The following is a 26,904-nucleotide window of genomic DNA, read 5'->3' on the forward strand; positions in this document are numbered from 1 at the left end:
GTTTGTCTAGAGTTGTATACAAAGATGATGTTGCGGGTCATTTTGACCCAGACGCTTTGATGTGGGTAAACAGCTGTTCAGATCCAAAATAAACATGTCTCTATGATGTACTTTTTACTTTGATGTACAATTGTTTGTAGTTTGATTGCCTCTGAGACCCAGAGCCAGGTGTGTGAAGAGAGGGAACTTTCTCACACTTGTCCTTGTCACTGTTCTCATGTCATCTCTTTGACAAACTCACCAAAAATGAGCTCCAGAATGATGACATCTGAGGAGGCTTTATCACTGATTTTTGACTGGGATAGTGATGTAGAGGAAGAGATTTCAGAAACAGAGGATTTTTCAGAGACAGAGGACAATGTTATTGCTGATCCAGATTATCAATTTTCCTACGATGAGGAGGATTCTGAGGACGAGTCTGCCGTTGTTCCTCCAACAGATGAAAACCAAGGAATGCAGCAATCATCATCCACAGAAGGGACATGGGCATCTAAGGACGGTAATATAAAATGGTCAACATCACCACACCCAAGCCGAGGCAGACTATCATCTTCCAATATGATCAAAATGACTCCCGGTCCTACAAGATTTGCTGTCACAAGAGTTGATGAGATTCAATCAGCATTTCAGCTCTTCATATCCCCACCAATAGAGAGGATTATACTGGAAATGACCAACTTGGAGGGGAGACGTGTGTTTCAAGAGAAATGGAAGCCACTGGATCAGACTGACTTGCATGCTTACATTGGAGTTCTGTTATTAGCTGGAGTGTACAGGTCAAAAGGAGAAGCCACTGCAAGTCTATGGAATGAAGAGAATGGAAGGCCAATCTTTCGTGCAACAATGTCTCTGGAGACATTCTACATGATATCTCGTGTGATCCGCTTTGACAACCGCGACACCAGAGCTGGTCGACGTGAAAGAAACAAACTAGCTGCGATCAGAGATGTGTGGGATAAATGGGTTGAAAATGTACCTTTGTTGTACAATCCTGGTCCCCATGTTACTGTAGATGAGCGCCTTGTTCCATTCAGGGGGCGCTGTCCTTTCCGACAGTACATGCCCATCAAGCCCGCCAAGTATGGCATCAAAATATGGGCAGCCTGTGATGCAAAATCCAGCTATGCGTGGAATATGCAAGTATACACTGGAAAGCTACCTGGAGGAACATCTGAGAAGAATCAGGGGATGCGTGTGGTGCTGGAAATGAGTGAAGGGCTGCAAGGTCATAACATCACATGTGACAATTTCATTACATCCTACCGCCTTGGAGATGAACTTCAGAAGAGAAAGCTGACCATGTTGGGAACAGTCAGAAGAAATAAGCCAGAACTTCCCACCGAAATTCTGAAGATGCAGGGCAGACCTCTGCATTCCTCAATATTTGCTTTCACTGAGAAAGCAACAGTTGTTTCATACTGCCCAAAGAGAAACAAGAATGTTCTTGTAATGAGTACAATGCACACAGATGCATCTCTGAGCACAAGAGAAGACATGAAGCCACAAATGATCCTGGATTATAACTCCACCAAAGGAGGAGTTGACAATCTGGACAAAGTCACAGCAACATACAGCTGCCAGCGCAAGACAGCCCGTTGGCCTTTGGTGATTTTCTACGACATTGTGGGCGTGTCTGCTTATAATGCCTATGTCCTGTGGACTGCAATCGACAAGAAATGGAATGCCGGCAAATTGTACAGACGTCGGCTTTTCCTGGAAGAACTCGGCAAAGCACTTGTCACTCCCAAGTACCTCTTGTGTGAAATGCAAGAATTACATCTGCAGAAAGCACACAGTAACATTCTGTCCATCATGTGGAGAGCATTGAAAATGTTGAAGAAAATTTAGAAAACATTGAAAATGTTGATGTTCGCTGGGATGAAGTTAAAGTTGAAGTTAAAGTATTTCTTTAATATAGTGTTGGAATTAAAAATGTATTGTATGTAACTTTTCTAAATGTTTATATAACCTAAAATAAAGTTGTTATTGGTTTAACCTGTTTTCTTGACTGTTTTGAGTGCATTTACACAGTACGGGTCAAAATGACCCGCAACATAATCAATGTCATTTTTTTTCAACATAATACAAGGGTTAAGAACAACATTTCTCAAAGTGCAATTGCAAGAAATTTAGGGATTTCACCATCTACGGTCCATAATATCATCAAAAGGTTCAGAGAATCTGTAGAAATCACTCCACATAAGCGGCATGGCCGGAAACCAATATTGAATGGCCGTGACCTTCGATCCCTCAGACGGCACTGTATCAAAAACCGACATCAATCTCTAAAGGATATCACCACATGGGCTCAGGAACACTTCAGAAAACCCCTGTCACTAAATACAGTTTGTCGCTACATCTGTAAGTGCAAGTTAAAGCTCTACTATGCAAAGCGAAAGCCATTTATCAACAACATCCAGAAACGCTGCCGGCTTCTCTGGGCCCGAGATCATCTAAGATGGACTCATGCAAAGTGGAAAAGTGTTCTGTGGTATGACAAGTCCACATTTCAAATTGTTTTTGGAAATATTCGACATCGTGTCATCCGGACCAAAGGGGAAGCGAACCATCCAGACTGTTATCGACGCAAAGTTCAAAAGCCAGCATCTGTGATGGTATGGGGGTGCATTAGTGCCCAAAGCATGGGTAACTTACACATCTGTGAAGGCACCATTAATGCTGCAAGGTAAATACAGGTTTTGGAACAACATATGCTGCCATCTAAGCGCCGTCTTTTTCATGGACGCTTATTTCAGCAAGACAATGCCAAGCCACATTCAGCACGTGTTACAACAGCATGGCTTCGTAAAAAAAGAGTGCGGGTACTTTCCTGGTCCGCCTGCAGTCCAGACCTGTCTCCCATCGAAATCAGTACATGAGCACGTTTAACAGTAGAATTAATTGAACACAGTGAGCTCTCTTTTCAGTCATTCAGAATCTTTGTCACAGTGGCCGGAGAGGGGGGTGCCAGCTTTACACACATAGGAAGAACAGACAGCCTCCTTACTTGTTATTCACTAGTGAGAAGTGCCGGAAAGTAACGAAAATTAGGAAGAGAAAAATATGATTACAAAGTCAAATGTCCCGTTGTGGCAATATTTCAGCTTCAAATAGGATGAGCAATATGAGCCAATCAACACGAACGAACGAGCGAGAATGCCGTGACCACTTGATGGCAATAAAAAAAAGATATCAAAACTCGATTTTCAAACTGGGGGAAAAAATGCACTTTTTGATGTTCAATATGTATTTAAGTTAAATTTTGACTTACAGAGATGAGAGTCCATTTAATTTTTTGTTTATTTATTGCTAAACAATTCTACAGTAATGATAATTTTTTTTATATTCTCTTAAATGGTTGCTTGCATTATTATTATTATATATTATGATTAAATTACATTATAATCACTGTATAGTTTTTATCAATTATTTCTTCAGTTTAAGAGCACGATGTAGACCAGTGAATCTGAAACTGGTGGTACGCGGGCCCAATCTAGTGATATGCCAAAGAATCACTTATTTTAACTTAATATTAAATATTAAAACACAGTGTTACTGGTCAAAATGTGTCATGTTACGGTGGCCAAAAATAGTAAATATACTTCTTAAATAAAACATTGGCCTCGTTTTTTTTATTTACGCCTAATAAGCTACTGTGTTTTAATGTTGATCATTATGGTGGTACTTGGAGAGCCAAGTGTTTTTTTTAGGTGGTACTCTGCAAAAAAAAGTTTGAGAACCACTGATGTAGACAATAGCTCCAAGTCTGTTTGCATAAAGCCAAATTATTGCAAACTGTTCTAATGTGTGGCACCTTGGGACAATAATATATTGATTGACAGTCTAAAAGTAACATATCTTCCAATACTCGTTATTTTTGCATTTTTATGCCTTTTTATTTATAAAATATAAAAATTGCAAATCGAAACACAATCGCAATTTTGGAGGGATACATTTTTAATTAGGTTTTTCCTCAAAATCGCGCAGCCCTAGTAAATATACTTTTATGCAGATTCGTTCATTATATCAGTGTTTTTCAACCACTGTGCCGCGGCACACTAGTGTGTCGTGAAATACAGTGTGGTGTGCCGTGGGAGATTATGTAATTTCACCTAATTGGGTTAAAAATATTTTTTACAAACCAGTAATTATATTCCGCAAATAATGTGTCGTTGTTGAGTGTCCGTGCTGTCTAGAGCTCGGCAGAGTAATCGTGTAATACTCTTCCATATCAGTAGGTGGCAGCAGGTAGCTAATAGCTTTGTAGATGTCGGGAACATGGTTCGTCGTGATCACAATATGCAGACGACAGTGGGAAGCAGCATGCAAGTAAAAAGGTATCTAATGCTTAAACCAAAAATAAAAGGCGAGTGCCGCTAAGAAAAGGCATTGAAGCTTAGGGATGGCTATGCAAAACAAAACTAAAACTGGCTGCAAAGTAAACAAAAACAGAATTCTGGACGACAGCACAGACTTACAGTGTGTGGAGCAGACGGCGTCCACAAAGTACATCCGTACATGACAATCAACAATGTCCCCACAAAGAGGAATAGCATCCGCACAACTTAAATAGTCTTGATTGCAAAGCAGGTGCGGGGGAATAGCGTTCAAGGAAGACATGAAACTGCTACAGGAAAATACCAACAAAACAGGAAAAGCCACTAAATTAGGAGCGCAGGAGAAGAACTAAAACACTACACACAGGAAAACACCAAAAAATTCAAAATAAGTTACGACGTGATGTGACAGTTTGTGACAGTACACCTACTTTGAGACAAGAGCTATAGTGATGCACGGTTGGTTATGGTTTGAATTTATATCCAACAATTGCGAGAACGACTTTTTATTGTCAATATCGACTGCTGAGTTTCTTTTCTTTTTATGTTTTCTATTGGTGGTGTGCCTCGGGATTTTTTCAATGAAAAAATGTGCCTTATTGGCTCATGATCACTTCCAAAATTTGACAGATTATGCCATGCAGTGTAAAATGGAACAATTAGAGTACTATCTAAAGCATGAACGTACCTGCAAAGGCGGAAGATAACACTTGAAAGTTGGTTTTATGGGTTTGACAGAAAACATGGTTTATGTCCGTCCTGTCTCTCAGCTTCCTAGATGCCTGGGCGTTGAGAAAAGCGCTTGTTCCCTTCGCCGCCAGTGGAAAAACAGCTCGAACTGAGCCTTCAAGCAGTCAAAGTCCGCCTGAAAGTTGACCCAAACGCGTCTTTAATTAGAAGAATAATCATGCAGACATCTTGTTTGAACTAAAGTGTTCCTCCATGATATCTGCTTTGGAAAAAGTTGACCCAAGTTAACGTCAGTGTTAGCTTGTCGCGCTAGTTAGCGTCAAGTACGGAGTAAAGTTTGTAAATACTGTTACCGCTCAACTTTTAGTTCGCTACGACAGTGCAGAGGCCTCTGTTGGGCGTCTACATTTTATTGGCCACCTGTTACTAAAGTACTAACCGCCAATGGCTTCCTCAGCCAAACGCAGGAGCAGATGCAGTAAACTGCTTAACGGCCATGTTTGGACAGCAGCAACGTCCCGCCCTACTTCCGGGATTGTGTGTGATAAATAAATACAAATACATGTATGTATAAACAACTGTAACATTCTAACAGATACAAACTACTTTTTATTTTACGAAACTAATTTAGTTTGAAACATAAAATGCCAAATGCAGTCATCGTAAACATTGAAAGGACTACAACTCCCATGAACAGTTCAGAAGGCAGTCTTTTTTTTTTAACAATAACTTTATTTGTACTTGTTGTGGCAACAATTTTTTTGATACGCATAGTCATGGAACTTATTGTATATATATTTTGAAATATTCTATTAAATCTACTTTTCATCGACACTTCATTTGGTAAGCCAGTAAGAGGCAGAGATTTTCATCTTGAGAAAAATTAAACGAATTAATTAACAAATTAAGTTAAAGTAAAAGTACCAATGATTGTCACACACACACTAAGTGTGGTGAAATTATCCTCTGCATTTGACCCATCACCCTTGATCACCCGCTGGGAGGTGAGGGGAGCAGTGAGCAGTAGTGGTTATCTGAAGTGTAACTTCAGATATGTGTAACTTCAGATATGTTCAATATCAAATACCAAAACATATACAACGGAAATTCACTTTTCAGGATGGTAGGTAGGCCCCACTTAAAAAAAAGTGCAGTAAAACATTGAACAAAATATTGAAATGCAACATAAAAACTAAGAAACTACTACATTTACAACAATCAATAAAAACAGAGGTGGGAAGAGCACTAACTTATTGTACTCAAGTACATTTATATAATACTTAACTACAAGTAACAGGTCAGTTACTTAAACAAAAGAAAGAAAAATACCTGTTTAACTATGTACTGTAAGTAAAAGTTCCAAAGTAGTGCTAAAAATTACACGAGGTAAATATCTGAAACCAAATGATGCAACACCTTTAGGACTTGCATAAATAAAATACAGCCTTTATTTTAGCCCAGTGCACTAATTTAAAGTCAACGCACTTACCTGAAAAAAATAGCACACAATTTTGAAAATAAAAGCAACAAATTGAAAAAAACAAGAATATGTGCACATTCAATAGTCAAGAAACACATACGGGGGAAAACATGCAAAGAGTATACATCTTTGAATGTTATGTTTTGTCATTACAGTCACATTTGGATGACTGGCTAAATTTGTAATGCTTCCTTAATATAACCACTAGGTAGCGACAAAACACTGCAGTCTGACATTCCGTATAAATACAGTACTTCTCATTTACAAGTCATTATGCCACCGTTATTACAGTATTTTATTGTCAATATGAAACACACCGATTGTTCTTAATTTTGCATTTGTTTTTTAAACATTAGTTTATTGGATTTTTTACATATACAGTCCAGAAATACAATTAAAACACATATTAAATGTTATTTTTTCTCTCCCCCAAACAAGGAACCCACATAAACTATACATAAAATTAAATAAAAATAATCCATCAATCCATCCATCCATTTTCTACCGCTTGTCTCTTTTGGGGTCGCGGGGGTGCTGGAGCCTATCTCAGCTGAGAAATAAAAATAATAAACTAGGAAAACAAAGAAAAAACATATGCATCAGACAAATAAGTCAATCAATCAATCAATGTTTATTTATATAGCCCTAAATCACAAGTGTCTCAAAGGGCTGCACAAGCCACAACGACATCCTCGGTACAGAGCCCACATAAGGGCAAGGAAAAACTCACCCCAGTGGGACGTCGATGTGAATGACTATGAGAAACCTTGGAGAGGACCGCATATGTGGGTAACCACCCACTCTAGGGGAGACCGAATTCAATGGATGTCGAGTGGGTCAGACATAATATTGTGATAGTCCAGTCCATAGTGGATCCAACATAATAGTAAGAGTCCAATCCATAGTGGGGTCAGCAGGAAACCATCCCGAGCGGAGACGGTTCAGCAGCGCAGAGATGTCCCCAACCGATGCACAGGCGAGCGGTTCACCCCGGGTCCCGACTCTGGACAGCCAGCACTTCATCCATGGCCACCGGACCTGTGTGTCTCCCCCTCCACAAGGGATAGGGGGGAGCAGAGGAGAAAGGAAAAGAAACGGCAGATCAACTGGTCTAAAAAAGGGGGCTATTTAAAGGCTAGAGTATACAAATGAGTTTTAAGATGGGACTTAAATGCTTTTACTGAGGTAGCATCTCTTACTGTTACCGGGAGGGCATTCCATAGTACTGGAGCCCGAATAGAAAACGCTCCATAGCCCGCAGACTTTTTTTGGGCTCTGGGAATCACTAATAAGCCTGAGTTTTTTGAACGCAGATTTTATACGTAAGTAGTAAAACCTTAAAGTCACATCGTAAGTACACAGGAAGCCAGTGCAGGTGAGCCAGTATAGGCGTAATATGATCAAACTTTCTTGTTCTTGTCAAAAGTCTAGCAGCCGCATTTTGTACCAACTGTAATCTTTTAATGCTAGTACAGGCAAATATTGACATGAAGCCACTGCACACCTGAATGTTCTCAACAAGGTGAATACACAAAAGCAGACAAAAGGCTCATCAATTATCTATCTTTCAATTACTTTTCAATCGGTGTTAAATTTGAGATGAGTCTCTTTTACATATTTTAGGAAACCACCCCATACTTCCTGAAACTTCACAGAACAACCGTTCAGTGTCAGCCTAATTTTCACCAGTTTGAGAAAATACAGGACATCCTTAATCCAGCGGGTGCGGCAAGGAGGCACTGTTGTCTTCCAATTTAACACAATGAGTCTTCTAGCCAACAAAGTGGTGAATGTTACAATAATCTTTTTGGATTTGCTAAGGGTAGATGACTGAGGTGTTACCCCAAATAATCCACTTAGAAGATTTGGCTTGAACTTTTCGCCAATTACCAAAAACAAAGTATTAAAAATTCCAGCCCAATAAGTGCACAGGGATGGGGCAAAGCCAAAACATATGTATTAAGTTAGCTGGAGACAGTTGACACTGAGGACATAATACCCATATTCGGTCATACATCTTAGCCAGATGGACCTTGGTATATATAATAGTATTAGCTTGCATTGGCTGTGTCTAGAAGACTTGGAATAGATTTCTAAAAAGTCTTGATTGGGTAATTACAAATTATCACAAAGTTGTTGGAAAGATGCAAAAGTGTTTTTAATTTATAAATCTTTAATGTTGTGGATTCCGGGACTTGACCATTTTTAAAAAGGCACTATGGACTTGAGAGGGAGGAATTAGCAGTGATGGGTGCAAGATTAGAAATAGTTTGTAAACCAAAAAAATGCTTGAATTGAACCCAAATTCTGAATGAGATTTTTACAATTTAAATTTTTTCGTAAAATCGGAAATAGAAGAGTGGATGGGAGAGTGAACCAGAGCCCAAAGAGATACTGGTTTAGTTAGCCTCCATAACCAGCCATAACGGAGGAGGATCAAATGCTTTGTATTGCAGCCAATATTTAAGAATTTAATGTTGGTGGCCCAGTTGTAAAACCTAAAGTTTAGTAGTGCTAATTCTCCCAACGATTTTGGTCTCTGTAAATATTGTTTATGTAACTTGTGAGACTTTTTTTTTTCAAATGAAGTCTAAAATCTGACTATCTAATTTACGATAGAAGGAATGAGGGAGAAACAGTGGTATACACTGGAACAAAGAGGAAAGTCGCGGAAGTACATTCATTTTAAGAGAGTTGCCACTGTCGATAAATTAAATAAGGACCAGCGATCAAAATCTCCCTGGATTCTGAAAAACAGTGGAACAAAGTCGGCTTTATAAAGCTCTGCAAGTGTATGTGTAACCAGGACAATCAAGTATGTGGAACTTTGCAAGGCAATTTTAAAGGGGAAATTATGCGGAGGATATTTTTTCGCAGCAATTTCATTTCAAAATGTAAAAGTTGTAGGTCTATTCAGCCCTCTCTCGTTTATCGCTGTTGATTGGTTCCGGACGTGATAAGTGAATTTTCACAGAGTGGAAATTCTTACTTATAAATTGAATATTTTCATAGTTAGAGCATAAAAAACTGCCTATGACCTTCTGAATACTGTTTTTTAAACATTGTTATAGCCCTCTAAACACAAATTAACACACAAATAGTCACCTTTACATTCGTTTTACCCAATATAGTAGCCATAATGATAGAAGATATGACGTATAGGCTAATCTACTGTAATGTATATAAGACACTGTCCAGTAAAATAGACGCGCACATGCTGTTCTTAAACACTCTCACTCTAAAGACTCAGGTTGGGGCCTAAGGCAAGACTCAGCAGGGGCTTACTTGTACCAACTGTTTTTGCCTGTTAATCATTTATATCTTAAATTTGGTAATTTGAGTTTAATATGTTGTTTGTCTATCTGTGTTGGCCCTGCGATGAGGTGGCGACTTATTCAGGGTGCACCCCGCCTTCCGCCCGAGTGCAGCTTAGATAGGCTACAGCCACCTCCGCGACCCGTAGAGGGTAGAAAATGGATGAATAGTTGTGTTAACTTAAATAAATGTATACATTTTATAATATCCTGCTGTGACTTTTGTAATAACTATCATGATAATTTGGGTTCAATCCCGGACTTGGGATCTTTCTGTGTGGAGTTTGCATGTTCTCCCCGTGACTGCGTGGGTTCCCTCCGGGTACTCCGGCTTCCTCCCACCGCTAAAGACATGCACCTGGGGAAAGGTTGATTGGCAACACTAAATTGGCCCTAGTGTGTGAATGTGAGTGTGAATGTTGTCTGTCAATCTGTGTTGGCCCTGTGATGAAGTGGCGACTTGTCCAGGGTGTACCCCGCCTTCCGCCCGAATGCAGCTGAGATAGGCTCCAGCACCCCCCGCGACCCCAAAAGGGACAAGCGGTAGAAAATGGATGGATGGATGGATAATTTTCAAGATGGGTGCCCTTTTTTTGGCCCCCAAAATGTCTGTGCACGTGCCTGTTTTTTGGGTTTGAAAAATGTAATCATAAGCGAGTATTGTATGAGATTTGGCTTTAATGGTTATTATGGTTTTATATATATATATATATATATATATATATATATATATATATATATATATATATATATATATATATATATATATATATATATACCGGTATATATATATATATGTGTGTGTGTGTAAATATAAGAGCTGGTGTAATCGTGAGAGATCATGATGTACTACTAAAATCCCATTATTATGCTTTCAAGTTGCGCGTGCGCAGTCAAAGTTTCGTACCTCATGAATATTTCATAGTCGCCCCTCTTGGCTTCCTCTGATTGGTCCTTGCGGCTCAGTTTCCTGTGTTTTGTTTTCAAGCCCAGTTTTGAGGACTCACTCCACAAGTCTGTTTGCCGCTGTCAGAGTACTCGTACGTGCGTTCACGATGGAAGGGGGTCACAGCTGAGGCGGCTGCATCTACACGTTTCGGACACATTAGGAAATATCTTCAAAGTCAACTTGGATTTTTTTGTCCTCCAGCTTCTAGGTACTCTTCTGAGACGCTTACATATATTTGGACCGCGGGGAAGGAGACCACTGTTGCTTTGAAGATGGTGAGTGATGTTTAACGTTACAAAACTACAGTAATGTTTCGGAATTATTTCTCTGTTCATTGTATGGCGTATGTAAAAAAAAAACATGAGTTAAAAGTATCGATTTACTCCCGACTAGACTTGAAAGGCCCCTTTAATGATAGCTTATTGTAACGAGTGTTAGGACCCCAGAGCTGTTTTTGACTTTACGTGCCTGCCCAGAAACACTGGCAAGACACCTCATTAGGTACACCTGCTATATCTACAATGATAATAATGCTCAGGTTGATTGGCACCATCAAAGGCATGATACAACTACAGGATTATTATTTGGGTTGTAGATTTGTAGAGATGTTTCTTATAGTTGACCTGTTATTTAGCTTTATTATGATGCCCTAGTGTGTGAATGTTGTCTGTATCTGTGTTGGCCCTGTGATGAGGTGGCGACTTGTCCAGGGTGTACCCCACCTTCCGCCCGATTGTAGCTGAGATAGGCTCCAGCGACCCCCCGTGACCTCAAAAGGGACAAGCGGTAGAAAATGGATGGATGGATGGATGGGATGATGCAGTGCATTGGTAGTTTTTAATACAGCTCAACAGTTACCAAATCTATCTAATGATGTAGTCTCATACACGTAGTTCAACACATCAAGGACACATCCTTCTTTAAAACCGGTTATTCGTGCAACAAGAAGGAGGCGGCATGTGTCAGGGACAGAATGTGTATTCCTGTTCATCGCATAGAGACAGGTTTTTCCTGGTTACAGAATGGCATCCCTGCAGCAGACACACCTAGAGGTGGTGTGGCCTCTGTCAGCATTTTGTTTTGGTAACAGGTCCTTCCATGTATCAGCTTCTATGGCAAAATGTGGGGACCTAATGTTGGATAAAATGCAGTATATGTCAATGAGGGTGTACTCAAAAAGCCTCATCAGCAAAGCATGTTCTTTTAGAACTATACAGTATGTGCCTACCTAGACTTGGAAACAGTGGCTTAATTACAAGAAACTAAAAATATCTCTTTTAAAAGCACTGAAATGTAATAACAAACAATAGATTTATTACATACAAAGCAATACATTATGATAAGAAATACAATAGATTAAAATAAATATTACAATATTAATGTAGTTACAAATAGACAGAAACATAATTAATTACAAGCTCTTTTGCAGTTAGTTGTTCATGTGTTTCACATGCAAATATGTTGCTTTGAAGCAACTTCAAAGAATCAGACTGCAACTTACTCATATATAATATAACCAGTCTGGACCATTTGTGGTTAAACTTAAAAGACAAAAGCTCCATAACACAGTTTACAGAGACTTCCCCCTTAAACTGTAATGGAAAATATAGTATAGTTCACTTAGTTTAATTGAGAGGACTGTTTGGAATAGAATAGTGTAGCAGTGATATGACAGCAGACCGGGCAATTTGACAAATATAATATTCATAACGCTAAACCATTTAGGCGTTTTTCAGGCCCTTGTGTGATAAGATGAGGAGTAAATATTTGCCATTCTAACCGAATAGCATTGCTCCGTAGTTCCCTCTCTGCCAGATGCTGGATAGCACGTTGTATGACAGCAGATGGTTTGCATTATTTTCTCCAAGCAGACCGAGCCCCCACTCTCTGTTGGTCTCAAAAGCCGGGCGCTTCATTTTCGAAACCTCATCGCTGTTGTTGCGAAGATTTGCTAAGGAATTTGAGCTCCCTCTTCGGAAAAGGACGAACACCCATTCAGCGGACCTGGGAAACTTGTTAGGCTTGTTGTTGCTGTGGTTCGACGACACACTCGTCAATGCCATGATGTAGTCCTCGTTTTCACTGCTTAGCTGTCGGTGAGAGTTGTTGACTTACTGTGTGGAGCAATCTGAGGGCTACAACAGTGTCCAATGTTGTCAAATTATCCTTTTTAACATTGCGTAATGACTGAAAACTCTATTACAAATGACTGCAGTGTCCAGTAGTTCACTTGTTTTGATATTGCAGACTCCAAAACACTGTTCATCCTGCAAACAAACATGTTTTTTTGTCAGTTATCAGTTCAGTAACAAGTTTCCTAACCCCTTAAATCAGGGCTATTCAACCGGCGGCTCGGGGACCAAATCCTCCCCGGGAATGACCGCAAACTCAGTTTAAAAAAACAGTCACATAAATGATCTTTCACTAGCTTTTTTGCAGTAGGTCCTTTGAAAACAGCAGATTCTCAGGAAAGTACAAAATAAGAATAGTGAAGAGAGAAGTCCGGTCCCCAGGGCTTTAGTTTTTTTGAGTCTCCTGCACCCCAAAACTGTTTAGTTGAATTGCCCTGCCTTAGATATATGTTTGTTTGTCTGTTTTAATGAACATTTTGATGCTGTAATTTTAGTAGTCAATCATTGTGGCCATGTAACAAAGCATATTTTATTTATGTAGTTTGTCTTGTGAATTTTCTTTAGAATTTCTGACACAACAGTACATTTGTCAAACAGAATCACACTAGCAGAAACCAGTGCATACCTGTTCCAAGGCCATGCTGTACCAAACTATACTACTTCATACCGTAGGTACCAAACGACTGCTGGTGCAATGTTATCATAAAGACCCTGAAAATTCAAGGGGAAAAATGACAGTGAATCTCAGAAAAGAATCCTGGATCCTCACCTTTTATACGGTTTGCGGCAAGTGAAAAGGGATTTGTAATTATCCCAAAACCCAGTCAGGGCTGTAACTTGGATTTGAAAAACACAGACGTCAAAAATTGGTGGTTCAAGAGGAGCTTTGAAAGGCTGAAATCATGTCTATCCCAGCACCATATAAATAACCAACACAATTAATTTCCATGATAACAAAAGCTTTCAGTGTAGGTAGAACTGACTAACATCTTTGACAATCAGCATGACTTTGCAACAGTCCACTGTTTTTTTTATTATCCTGAAGTTTTGCGTATTATACAATTTTACCATCATTAAAACATAAATTAAATAGCTTTCTATAGTTTCAGCTATGACAGGGGATGAAACCCACGACCTTCTGTTTAGCAACTAAGTAATGATGACACGGGCTACAAAAGCCTCTGGAAATTTGAGAGGGAAATAATGTTTCATATTATTATCAGTGACAGAGCATGACGTGCCCAGGAGTACGTTTGGGGTAAAATTTTATATGAAGGGCATTGCCATTCAATAATACACATTTGACATGTTCTGTGCATTACGCAAAACCGCACCCCAACCCCACGGATCGCGAAGAACTACGCGCAGTTAATTTTAGGGCGGGCTTGATCTCCGTGAACAGAACCTGGCTGACATGACAACGATATTTTCCCGACAGCGTTTCACATCAATTTCATTCAGATGAAACCAACATTAGTTACATCAGTATAATTTAATGTTTATGTTATGTTGACAGCACATTTCGGATCAGATGATGATTATAGTAAAAGTGGATGTCATTGTGTTACGTTGCTGGAGTTGCAGCCGGCAGTGCATGACCAAAGATCGTATTTTGTGAGAAGATGATCCGATGTCCTACACAAAGTACATTTTGCGTCAGTCATATCATCTACTTTTTTGTCACTTGACATGAGTCATGACCTCGGTGTCCTCAATGGTAGTTATGGCTAAAGACCCAGTCGTTCACCAAGTTGCATAGTATTAGCCATGGCACAATAGAAACCCCTTGATGTCTGTCAACTGCGACATAAATGGCAAAAAAATCCTGTAAGGAAGGATGATTGATGAAGCAACAAAAGGTGTGGGTGTGGTCCCATATCTTTTTGTGTCAGCTCTTGGTTTCTCAGTGATGACATCAGTGTGGTATTCCTGGTTATGATGTAACTCTTGACCAAGGAAATGGTCAGATGAGAAGTACCCTCCTGTTACGTACTCAGCTACTATATTCTCAAAACAGTGTGCACTCCTATCTCTGTGGTTGCGTGACTGTGTGTTTACATTTTCGGCCTTGTTTTGCGACTGACAGGCAGTCAGACCTTGAAGTCACTTGCATCTTTGATTTGTAAACTCTTGTCAGCATATTTCACTGTGAATAGAGTTGGCAACATCATAAAGGTAATCCGACAGTGTTGATACTGTGGACTTCCACCTCTTAGACAATTATACCACAGCAAGTTGTTATGACCGTATTGTGAGATGTGGACCTCACTGTCACCTACTGGTTAGAATGACCAAATGTTTGAATCTCTGGAACATCTCTGTTTGAAGATTGTGTGAAGTTTGCATTTCCTTCTAATGCCTAGCCCGACTAGGGATAGACACCTTTCACATTTAATTGATACTGTACCAATTCCTGGTACCTGACAATCAACAATCAACAGTACCAATCTTAAGTACTTTTGTGCGGTGAAATGTGTTGTTTAAAAAAAGAAATCAACATTAAGCTGTGCTTTTCAGGTGTTATCATGTTATTATTATTATTTTAATTATTTTTTACACTTTTTTTGCCTCGTTTGCAAGTACTGCACTGTACTGTATAGTTGACTTTGCCTGCAGTTGTAATTCCAAGGCGTTAGATGGCAGTGGTGGATAGACTTCGGCCTGTTGTCACAGGCGGGAAGTAGTGTTTGCCGTTAGGTTAAAAATGCCAGTATTTTCTTTTGTTGAGAGTTTATATCATAAGTATTGTACTTATTACACACCAGCTATTTGATTGTAACATGCTTATTAGTTGTAGTTTCGATTACCAAATTTGGATGTGTTGAAATCGCCATGGGGCAGCATGGTGGGGCTGTGGCTATCGCTTAGGCCTCACAGTGAAAAGGTCCTGGGTTTGATTCCCAGGTCAGGGGTCTTTATGTGTGAAGTTTGCACGACTTTGTGGGTTCTCTCTTGGTACTTTGGCTTACTCCCACCTTACATGCACCTGGTGATAGGCTTACTTCCAACACTAAATTTGCTCGACTGTGTGAATGTGAGTGTGAATGGGTGTTTGTTTATCTGTGTTTGCCCTGACTTGTCTAGGGTGTACCCTGCTTTCTGCCCTAAAGTGCAGCTGGGATAAGCTCCAGTCCCCCGTGACATCAAGAGGGGCAAGTGGTAGAAAATAGATGGATGGATGGATAAAATGGTCATGTTATCTCATGAATTATAGTAATTGGTAGCATGTCCATGGCAAATCTAATGTAAATAAGCATCAAGCTAGTGTATTTTTTAGAAGTGGACCTTTACTTCTTGCCTTGTTGGTATGGAAAATTGTAACATTACCTAGAGGCAGTCCGACTGAGTCCACTCTTAAAAGTGCTTCACTGCTTGTTTCCCGACCGAGCGCTTAAGCCGGTGCCAAGTCTGCAACTGGACATAATGTGACGTCATGTGCAACAAAGGTATAGAAATATAGCACTGTTTGATTTTATGTGACTTCCTAAAAATGTACATGTTAAGTTTATTGGAGAGCAGCACATTAAAAGAGGGGTTAGTTAGTGCTCATGCCTCACAATAAGAAGGTCCTGGGTTCAAGATCTTTCTGTGTGCATGTTCTCCCCATGACTGCGTTGGTTCCCTCCGGGTACTCTAGCTTCCTTCCACCTCCAAAAACATGCACCTGGGTATTAGTTGATTGGCAACACTAAATTGGCCCTAGTGTGTGAATATGAGCTTGAATGGTTGTCTATCTGTGTTGGCCCTGCGGTGAGTTGGTGACTTATCGAGGGTGTACCCTGCCTTCTGCCCGAGTGCAGCTGGGATAGGAGAGGGACAAGTAGTAGAAAATGGATGGATAGATGGATAGAAGTTTATTGGAGACTAAGTTGTACATAGGTGTGAATGTGAGTGGGAATGCTTGTTTGTTTATGCTGTATGTTCTCTGTGAGCCTATCCCAGCTGGTGTACTCCAGCTGGGATAGGCTCGAGCTGACCCATTACACTAATGATGACAAGTGATATAGATAATGGATGAATGGATATGATAGAGATGATTTCATATAAACGTACATACTTCGGTAGTTAGCACTTCTGATTGCTGGGGGTTAGTTCAGTTTACAATACATGTGAAATATGTGAATGCCTCTGCTCGTATTGTGTGTCTGTCTGCATTGCTTTACTTTTATCACCCAAAAAAACATATAGGGAAGACCATGGACACAGTGAGCCGTGATAAAGCAATTACATCATGACATTGCTACAGAGTAGTTACTAAGCGTCCAAGCTGATTGATGCTTTTGACCTTCTTACAGCCCATTGGGTGCATATTTGCGTAGTATCTGGTAAATGCTATAATATGCACCTATGTTCAGTTCAGTTTCAGTTTATTTCTAACATGCATACAGTACAATTACAATGTAATACATCACATATTTCCAGTTGTTTCTTTACAGCATGTCCGAAAAGGAGTAGTAAGAAGCAGAACTTATTTAATCTTACCCCTTTTTATATCATAGCAGTTTTATACCATTTGTTTGTTCTCTGTTTGTAACATAACAATGAATAAATCAATAAATAAATTGTAAGTAAACAAATATTAAATACATAAATAAGCAGTATCTATTTTTTTTTAAATGTTCATGATGTTTATCATAATTCTTCTTCTTTGTACTTTGTAAACACTTGTAGTTTGAACAGTCTCTTAAACTGAATCATATTAGTGCTATGTTTGATATCCTTGCTTAATCCATTCCATCATTTATTTCCACATAAGTATATGCTAAAGGTTTTAAGTGTTTTACGTGCATACAAATGTTTTAAATTATATTTTCCTCTAAGGTTATATTTCCACTCTTTTGTTGAGAAGAATTGTTGTACATTATTGGGTATAGTTTGTTTTGTACATAATTTTAGCTATTTGCAAATGGACCAAGTTGTTGAATTTCAATATTTTTGATTCAATAAATAAAGGGATTTGTATGTTCTTTATATTCAACATTATGTATTATTCTAATTTGTAACACCGTTAGTGAATGAAGCGCATATTTGGAGTTGTTTCCTCATATTTCTTTGTTTGTTCTCCTATCTTCATGTATTGCTTCCTGTTGGTTAAGTAGCTTCTTACCAAGACCAAAACCCTCTGATGCCATACCGTTCTAATTTGTTTATTAAGATATTAGGATTGATTGTGTCAAATGCTTTTGTTAAATCCATAGACACTGCAGCAGCACATTTTTTGCTAGCTATTGCATTGGTGATCTCTTCCATTATTTCGATTAATGCCATTGATGTTGAAATGTTGTCTCTGTATACGTATTGGTTGTCTGAGTGTTTGTATCATTTATGACTTTGTCCAATCTGTTCTTAAACAGTTTTTCAAAAATTTTTGAAAATTGTGGAAGTGGAGAAACAGGTCTGTAGTTTGTAAACTGGTGTTTTGTCTCCAGTCTTATAAATTGGTATGACTTTTGTCACTTTTGCTATTTTCATTGTGTCTGGGAATTGGAAATGATAGGTTGCCGATATATGTTAAAGTAATCCAAAGAGGTTCATTAGCTCTTCAAAAAATTATGCGATTTTGTTATTTTTATAGCCAGACCTGTGTGTTTATTTTCGTATCTGACGGTTTCGGCCACACAGGTCTGGCTGTAAGAATAACAAAATCGGATATATATATATATATATATATATATATATATATATATATATATATATATATATATATATATATATATATATATATATATATGTTAAAGGTTCTGAAATCTCTTCAATAACCTTTTTTTATTGTTTCCATATCAATTTTGTTACAATCATTTGAGGTCTTGGATTAACTTTTTTTTAACAATATTGATTATTTCCTCTTTAGTCATACCTTCGAGGAACATCGATTCTGGATTTCTGTCTATAGTGTCATTGGAGTCCTCAACTGACTCGGGATCTGGAATCTTTTCCTCCAGATTTGGTCCAATGTTCACAAACTACTTATTAAAGCTTTCAACTACCTTGTTCACATTGTCATTTTTTTAAATTTTCGTCTAAAGTATTTAGGATAAACCTTCTTAGGCCCATTTTTAATAATGCTATTTAGGATGCCCCATGTTGCTCTTATATTGTTTTTGTTACTGTGTAATAATTGACTACACCATCCAATTGCAATGTTGTCTAATTATTTTGACTGTTTTGTTTGTTGACATCTACAGTACAGCACTACTGTACTGTAGTGCTGTACTGTCCTGTGACTAACTGTTGGCTAGTGCAGGGTGCACCCCACCTCTTACCCAAAGTCTGGGAAGCTGGGTTAGGCTCTGTCTTTCTGATCCTTTGACTGACACTGCAGTCGCATCAGCAGATATTTGATTTGTTTCTGTATTTAAGACCTCATTTGAATCCAATTTCCAAACTGGGCCACATGAAAGAAAACAACCCTAGTAGTACTTATCCAGCCTTAATTTAGCTCCTTGTGAATTATGTTTGGCATCAACGTTAACATCAACATTGAAAAACACTTGAGGACATTTAGTCCAGTAGTCTTTAGCTCATCTGTTAATAGCTAAACATTTCTAACTTAAATCCAAAGGCCCTTTACTTAGCTGAGATCTGATACAACAATAATATTATTAGACTGTCACTACAAAGATCCACTGTTACTGTTGTGTCTCAGCCAAAACATTTCACTTGATCATGCTGCTGTAACTACAACAGATTGTCAGCTTGTGTGTCTCCAATAAATTCTACTGCAATTCAGCAGGTGGCAATAGTCACTATTATTGTTAATTTTGACAGCAGTTTTTAACTTAGTTTTGTTTTTTTGGCAAATGTATTTACATTTAGTCAAACTTTAGTCATCTTTTAGTCTAGTTTTAGTTGACTAAATATCACAGTCAACTAACATTACAGTAAATTTGGATGACTAAAATACAAAGTAAAATAGATAATTCATCTGTAAAGTTTCCTTGAAATTACCTTTATTTAGGCTATCTGCAAAACATTTATTTAACACAAAAGTAGCATGAACTTGTGGACAGAATTATTACTTTTCTCTAGTGACTCAAAGCGCTTTACATTGTGAAACCCATTATTTAAGTTACATTGTAACCAGTGTGGGTGACACTGGGAGCTGGTGGGTAAAGTATCTTGCCCAAGGACACAACGGCAGTGACTAGCATGGAAGCAGGGATCGAACCGGGAACCCTCAAGTTGCTGGCATGGCTGCTTTACCAATCGAGCGACGTTGCGCCCGTAATTTACTCCCGGCCCCTCTCGCATACGTATGCGGCTAAAGAGCTGTGATTGGATATATTCTAAACTTGACCCACCCATCTACAAGACAACATTTATTATAAGTGGATGTCTTTTCTGTCAAAATGTTCGTTTCGTTTTTATTCGTGGACTAAACTGTTGGTTGATTTTGTCATCGTCTCAGTCAACATGCGTTTGTTTTGATTAGTTACCGTCATATTTTAATCAGGAAAAATAGGTCGTTGACGACAACTAAGACAACATTTATTAGTCAACCAAATTAACACTGGTCAGTATGTGTGAGTCATAGGAATGTTACAATCGGGGATTCATCTAAAAGTGATATCGGCCAATGCTAATACTGATACGATCACATGTATTAACTGCACATTTTTCAATGTATTCATGACTGCTATTGACAATATCAGCACAATATTTAATATTGTTACTTATTCTCTTTTATTACATATCATTGTTTGAGAAAAAAAGTGAATAGTACATAATAACTAATCAAGATAAAAAAATTACTATCTGTTACACATTTAAATTTTGCCTTCAAAGTCCTCCTGTGTCCAAGGAATTAATCCATGAATGTGTAAACATGAACAAAAACATGATTTTCAGAAAATAAAGATATGGACCATAAGTGTAGCGATCATATACCATCAATCAATCAATCAATCAATCAATTAATACAAATTTAGCCCTTAATCACAAATGTCTCAAAGGGCTGCACAAGCCACAACAACATCCTCAGCTCAGATCCACATCAGGCCAAGAAAAAACTCAATCCTACTAAATTACTAATATTACCCTTGGTGTGGACAACACCAATTTTTACAAAACACAAAACCAGTGAAGTTGGCACGTTTTGTAATTCGTAAATAAAAACAGAATACAGTGATTTGCAAATTCTTTTCAACTTATATTCAATTGAATAGACTGCAAAGACAAGATATTTAATGTTCGAACTGAGAAACCTAATTTTTTTTGCTAATAATCTGTAAGCGCCACATACTCTGTCTGTATGTCAAGTTCATGACGTCACTAAGGGGTTGGCTCAATGCCAAGTGCAAGTCTACTTGGGGAGGGGCTCGGATCTTGCTCAGGTGTTACTGAGTGGAGGCGCAACAGTTTTTGACTGTGCAAGGCTATTATTTGTTTGCTCTCGTTTATTTTCCGTTTTATTACAAAGTGAGTTTCATTTACCTGACTGTATGATAATTAACATTATTATTAAACATGGACATAATTCTGGACACCGATTATTAGCTGACTGCACACGTCGAAACTAGCTTCAATTATATTCGGCAACCAGTAGCAGTAACAGTTTAGGACTTTACCGCTAAATTGTCAGGAAGTGGTGGTGATGAACCCCAAGATGCAGAGATGACAGGCTTGGTACAATAAAACATGGTTTTAATGTTAAAAAAAATCAAGGATAACACGAACCAGAAACCAGGAAACAGCAAACAGGAGTCAGGATCCAGGGAATAGCTCACAGCATTCAAAAAACAGGCGGTCCACAGCATACAGCAAACAATACTCCAGCCCTGACTGGAGGGCAAGGCAGGTATAAATAGCAGCTGACTGATTGACACCAGGTGTGGCCAGGTGCCAATCAGTCGCAGCTGAGGGGAACAGCGCTAAGGGAGGCAAGCAGGAAACTGAACAAAAATAAGAGCGCTGACAGGAAATAAAACACAAACATAGGGAAAACTAAAACATAACCAAAACTGTCAGTGACAAGCCTGACATACATAATCATTAACATGGTTCTTTCCATCTTTGTTCCGGAGGACACAACGTCCACAGTTTCCAAATCAATTTGAAATGTGGACTCGTCAGACTATAGAACACTTTTCCACTTTGCATCAGTCCATCTTAGATGAGCTCAGGCCCAGCAAAGCCGGCGGCGTTTCTGGGTGTTGTTGATAAATGGCTTTCGCTTTGCATAGTACTTTTGCACTTACAAATGTAGCGACAAACTGTTTTTACTGACAGTGGTTTTCTGAAGTGTTCCTGAGCCCATGTGGTGATATCCTTTACACACTGATGTCGGTTTTTAATGCAGTACCGCCTGGGGGATCGAAGGTCACAGGCATTCAATGTTGGTTTTCAGTCTTGCTGCTTACGTGCAGTAATCTCTCCAAATTCTCTGAACCTTTTGATATTACGGACTGTAGATGGGGAAATCCCTAAATTCCTTGCAATAGCTGGTTGAGAAATGTAGTTCTTAAACAACTTGTTCAAGCATTTGTTCACAAAGTGGTGACCCTCACCCCATCCTTGTTTGTGAATGACTGAGCATTTCATGGACGCTGCTTTTATACCCAATCATGGCACCCACCTGTTCCCAATTAGCCTGTTCACCTTTGGGATTTTCCAAATAAGTGTTTGATGAGCATTCCTCAACTTTATCAGTCTTTTTGCCACTTGTGCCAGCTTTTTTTAAACATGTTGCAGGCATCAAATTCCATTATGAGCTAATATTTGGAAAAAGTAACAACGTTTTCCAGTTCGAACGTTAAGTATCTTGTCTTTGCAGTCTATTCAATTGAATATAGGTTGAAAAGGATTTGCAAATCATTGTATTCTGTTTTTATCTACGATTTAAACAGCGTGCCAACTTCACTGGTTTTGGGTTTTGTAGCTCGATCAGCCCTCTTACGTGTAGAGAGTACTTCTTGGTCTTGACAATGCTGACACACCAACCGTTATAGTTGTTATATAATCGGCCTGGGCTGATAATAACACATTTTGCTGGACAATGGATTGACCTACAAATTATTGCAGATAAACTAAATTATTGGCAAAATTATTTTGAAACTAAATTAACCACTGATTAAATAATAATACATACACATAATGCAAGTATAACCTTTCAAATACAATAAACTTATATTTCTTGTATATTTTAACATTGGAATTGGAATGTAAACTTTTAATTATTCATGTTAAATAAAACATGATAAAAATAAAATATACTGTGAGCAAACTTTTGCACTTGTGCTCATAAAGTACTTTTACCCACACTAAAATCCTTTAACCAAGTTGCATTTTTGTAATGGCTTAAATAAGTACACAATATACTTTCTTGGCAGAGGAAACATTAAATAATATTCTGGCTTTTTAAGAGCCATATTATTTTTCTTTGTGTGTTTAAATATTAGGGGTGTAACGGTACGTGTATTTGTATTGAACCGTTTCGGTACGGGAGGTGTACTGAACGAGTTTCCACACGAGCATATTAAATAGCCGCCTCCGCTTCCTTCTGCCTCTGTTTCTGTCACCCAGCATTGTCCCACCCACACAACCATCTGATTGGTTACAAACAGAGCGGTAACAGCCAATCAGCAGTGCGTATTCAGAGCGGTAACAGCCAATCAGCAGTGCGTATTCAGAGCGCATGTAGTCAGTGCTTAGCGTTTAGCAGGTAAGCATAAGGCTGCGGACTCTCCCCAAATTATAATAAACACCTCCCAGTCAACTACTAGTAACATCACTATGAGCCCGTTGACCTTCTAGAAATATAAAAGGCAGCTCAGCTCGCTCGCAGTCCTGGCTTGAGGTGAAGGCTAATTCGCTTTTAGCGTAACGTTAGCTCATTTTGCTGTGTGTGTGTGTGTGTGTGTGTGTGTGTGTGTGTGTGTGTGTGTGTGTGTGTGTGTGTGTGTGTGTGTGTGTGTGTTACGGACAGCAAAGCCCCGTCTGTCTGTTATTTCACTTTACCTTTTTCTGTGTTGAAGCAGCAAAAAAGGACATTATGTTAAATGAAGAGTTTCTGTCTCTGATAGTTGATATAATAATGTAACTGCATCATTAAGCCTACATGAACTCCATGGTGTTCAGGGATGAATAGTCTCTCCTATTGCACCATTTTTTCAGCTATAGTTACATTAATTATTAGTAATGCAGCAGCCTAGTTTTGAATGGCAGGGTCCCTGCTATCACCTGTTGATAAAAATATAACATTTACATAATAAATCAACTACAGGCTTCCCAAAGGCTGTAATAAATTAAGCATGATGAATTGACTTGAAACTGTTTAATGTTGCACTTTTTATATGTAGAAGAAAGGTTTTGTCATTTTATTTAAACTGAGCAACAACTTGAGGCAGTTTAATAATAATAATAATGGATTCGATTTTATATAGCGCTGTTCTATTATTAGATACTCAAAGCGCTCACAGAGAAGTGGGAACCCTTCATTCATTTACACCTGGTGGTGGTAAGCTACATTTGTAGCCACAGCTGCCCTGGGGTAGACTGACGGAAGCGAGGCTGCCAGTTTGCTCCTACGGCCCCTCCGACCACCACCTATCATTCATTCGTCATTCATTCACCAGTGTGAGCGGCACCGGGGGCAAGGGTGAAGTGTCCTGCCTAAGGACACAACGGTAGCAATTTGGATGTCAAGAGGCGGGGAGCGAACCTGCAACCCTCAGGTTTCTGGCACAGCTGCTCTACCCACTACGCCATACCGTCCCTGATAAATATAATAGTTTAATGTTGATTAACGTGGGCAGAAATATTATAGTGTTCCCAATGTTGAAAGGATAAAGCCATTGTTTACAAATTTGGTAAATAAATAACCCAAAAATTTATATTTTGTTGTTTTCTTACTGTACCGAAAATGAACCGAACCGTGACCTCTAAACCGAAGAAAGTACCAAACCGAAATTTTTGTGTACCGTTACACCCCTATTAAATATATTTATCTCCTTCTGTTTTCATTTGTAAACAGAATGTTTTTGTAATAAATGCGATCATTCGTTTCAAGTCCAGTTTATGTGACGTCATGTGAGTTCATTTCCTGTTAAAGGGGAACTGCACTTATTTTTGGAATTTTGCCTATCGTTCACAATCATCATTAAAGACATGTTGACGGATGTATTTTTTCTTTAAAGTATTCTAAATGAATGCAAAGAAAAGTGTGCTCACAATGGAGCATATGGGAGCCACTTTATTCTGCCTATAAAGCCCTTGAAAAACATCCAAACACCTCCATTAAGGTTTTATTTACATGATGTAAGTATATATGTAGTATAGTAACGGGCACATTTAAAATAACATTTAATATTTACGTATTTTGCTCATTTTAAGCAAATGCGGCACATTGATTTCAAAACACATCACATTTGCTTTTTTCCCACTCCATTACTGATTACTGGTCACTGCAGACTTCATGAGAGCCAACAAACGTAATAAAACATCACTTACTGTGCAAAGTCTGCTGTCATTAGGAGGCCGACAGCTAGGATATTCATATATTTCCATTTAGATGAAGAATGACTCATAATCCTCACAAAGAAAAGGGGGGGTTGGAACAAAGAGTCTTTTCGTGTTGTTCTCGCCATTTCCAGTTCAAAATTAGCTGTCAAAAGTGTACCAACTTTTTGGAATACATCCTCATTCTTCTACTTTCCAGGTGAGAGGCATGATTTAAGTTTGCCGAGCAAGGAAACGAGGAAGCAGCTTACCACTCAATGATGTCAACATAAACCATGTGTACATGGCCAATTATAATTTAATCTGATCACCCTTCGGATTAGAACGTTAATGTGTATATGGAACCTGAAAAAAATGATCTGATAATGACATTTGCAAGCGTCACACCTTAAGTCGGAATACTTTACCTTGACATGCGCAGGTTAATTAACTTATCGAATATCGGCCCAGGCCTATTATATAGTATCCCCTCTCTAGTTTCTTATTCATCTACTTGTTCATTTCCTTTCAATAACTGCTTACTTTTTTTCCTGTAAAGTAGTTCCATCTACATGTCTCAAATGTTATGCACTTATTTTTCTGTTGTGTCGAGATAGTTTAGCAGTTAAGAGGAAGTATGAAGGAAGGCAAGATTGTTATATAAAAATCTCTGTCATGCCTCCATGGTTTTATTTCACGTTTTTGTGACTTATGTGGATTCAAAATACACAAAAAAAGGCTTCAATTGGTAAGAAAAGTTGGTTTTGCATAATAGTTCCCCTTTAAATAAATCAAATATTAAGTGGTTATTACATATATAATGGTGATCATGATGGGAAACAAGCATAAATAAGTTTAGACTGAACTCAAAAAGGAACAATAACTGAGTCATAAAAGCTTGTCAGGTGTTTTCGTCCTGTGGAACATTTATTAGTCACTCATAAAATCATTCCAACAGCTCATTTTTAAAAGAATACTGTCCTACTTTAAACTATAATACCTCTTCCAGATTTGATGCTGCGGCTGAAGCTTCCCAATGTCACAACACATTTTTATCTCATGTATGGGATTGTATTCTTACTGTTTTGTTCTCTTATTTTGTTCATGAATAACTATACTTCACTATAATTCAGTTAGTTAGTGACCTGTTATTTTCTATTTCGATTTCTAATGATATTGTTATTTTTTATTATAAGTAAAATAGAAGAGGTAGTTAAAAAAGTACAGTTTGTGCTGTAACTGGCACAGTTTTACTTATCTATGACCTTTTCATCCTAGTGAAAGAATTGAACAGTGGGTCAGTCAAAGTTCATAAAAGTGCCATTCATTTTAAACTAGCACTGTGGGATATGGACAAAAATAAATATTTGTAATATCTGAAATGTATGTACACACACGCGTATATATATTTGTATATATACACATACGTACATATGTATTTGTATATATATATCAGGGCTGCAACTAACGATTACTTTGATGGTTGATTAGTCAATGATAATCTTAACGATTAGTTGATTAGTCAATGATAATCTTAACGATTAGTTGACAAATCAGCTAATAAAGC

At 38.4% G+C, this 26,904-nt stretch overlaps 2 protein-coding genes across 6 annotated transcripts in view; one reads left to right on the forward strand and one right to left on the reverse strand.

Annotated features, from left to right (window-relative positions):
• The window catches only part of mtmr10 (myotubularin related protein 10), a 44,152-nt gene extending 33,405 nt beyond the window's left edge, over window positions 1–10,747 (reverse strand). Inside the window, exons 1-2 of one of the 4 annotated variants that reach the window (XM_061964067.1) lie at window positions 10,729–10,747; window positions 5,026–5,202 (exon numbers count right to left, since the gene is read on the reverse strand). In XM_061964067.1, coding sequence (XP_061820051.1) covers window positions 5,026–5,082 — 57 coding nt within the window. In that variant the 5' untranslated portion in view covers window positions 5,083–5,202; window positions 10,729–10,747. Of the gene's footprint in view, window positions 1–5,025; window positions 5,555–10,728 lie in introns of those variants that run through there. The other 3 variants (XM_061964065.1, XM_061964066.1, XM_061964069.1) reach the window with 3 other exon arrangements.
• A 45-nt stretch (window positions 10,748–10,792) lies between these two features.
• myo1ea (myosin IEa) overlaps window positions 10,793–26,904 on the forward strand; it is a 105,377-nt gene continuing 89,265 nt past the window's right edge. For both annotated transcript variants that reach the window (XM_061964071.1, XM_061964070.1), the window contains exon 1: window positions 10,793–11,045. In XM_061964071.1, the coding sequence (XP_061820055.1) occupies window positions 11,043–11,045 (3 nt within the window). In that variant the 5' untranslated portion in view covers window positions 10,793–11,042. The remainder of the gene's footprint in view (window positions 11,046–26,904) is intronic.

Source organism: Nerophis lumbriciformis, linkage group LG06 (genome assembly GCF_033978685.3).
Source record: "Nerophis lumbriciformis linkage group LG06, RoL_Nlum_v2.1, whole genome shotgun sequence".
Taxonomy (NCBI): Eukaryota; Metazoa; Chordata; class Actinopteri; order Syngnathiformes; family Syngnathidae; genus Nerophis; species Nerophis lumbriciformis.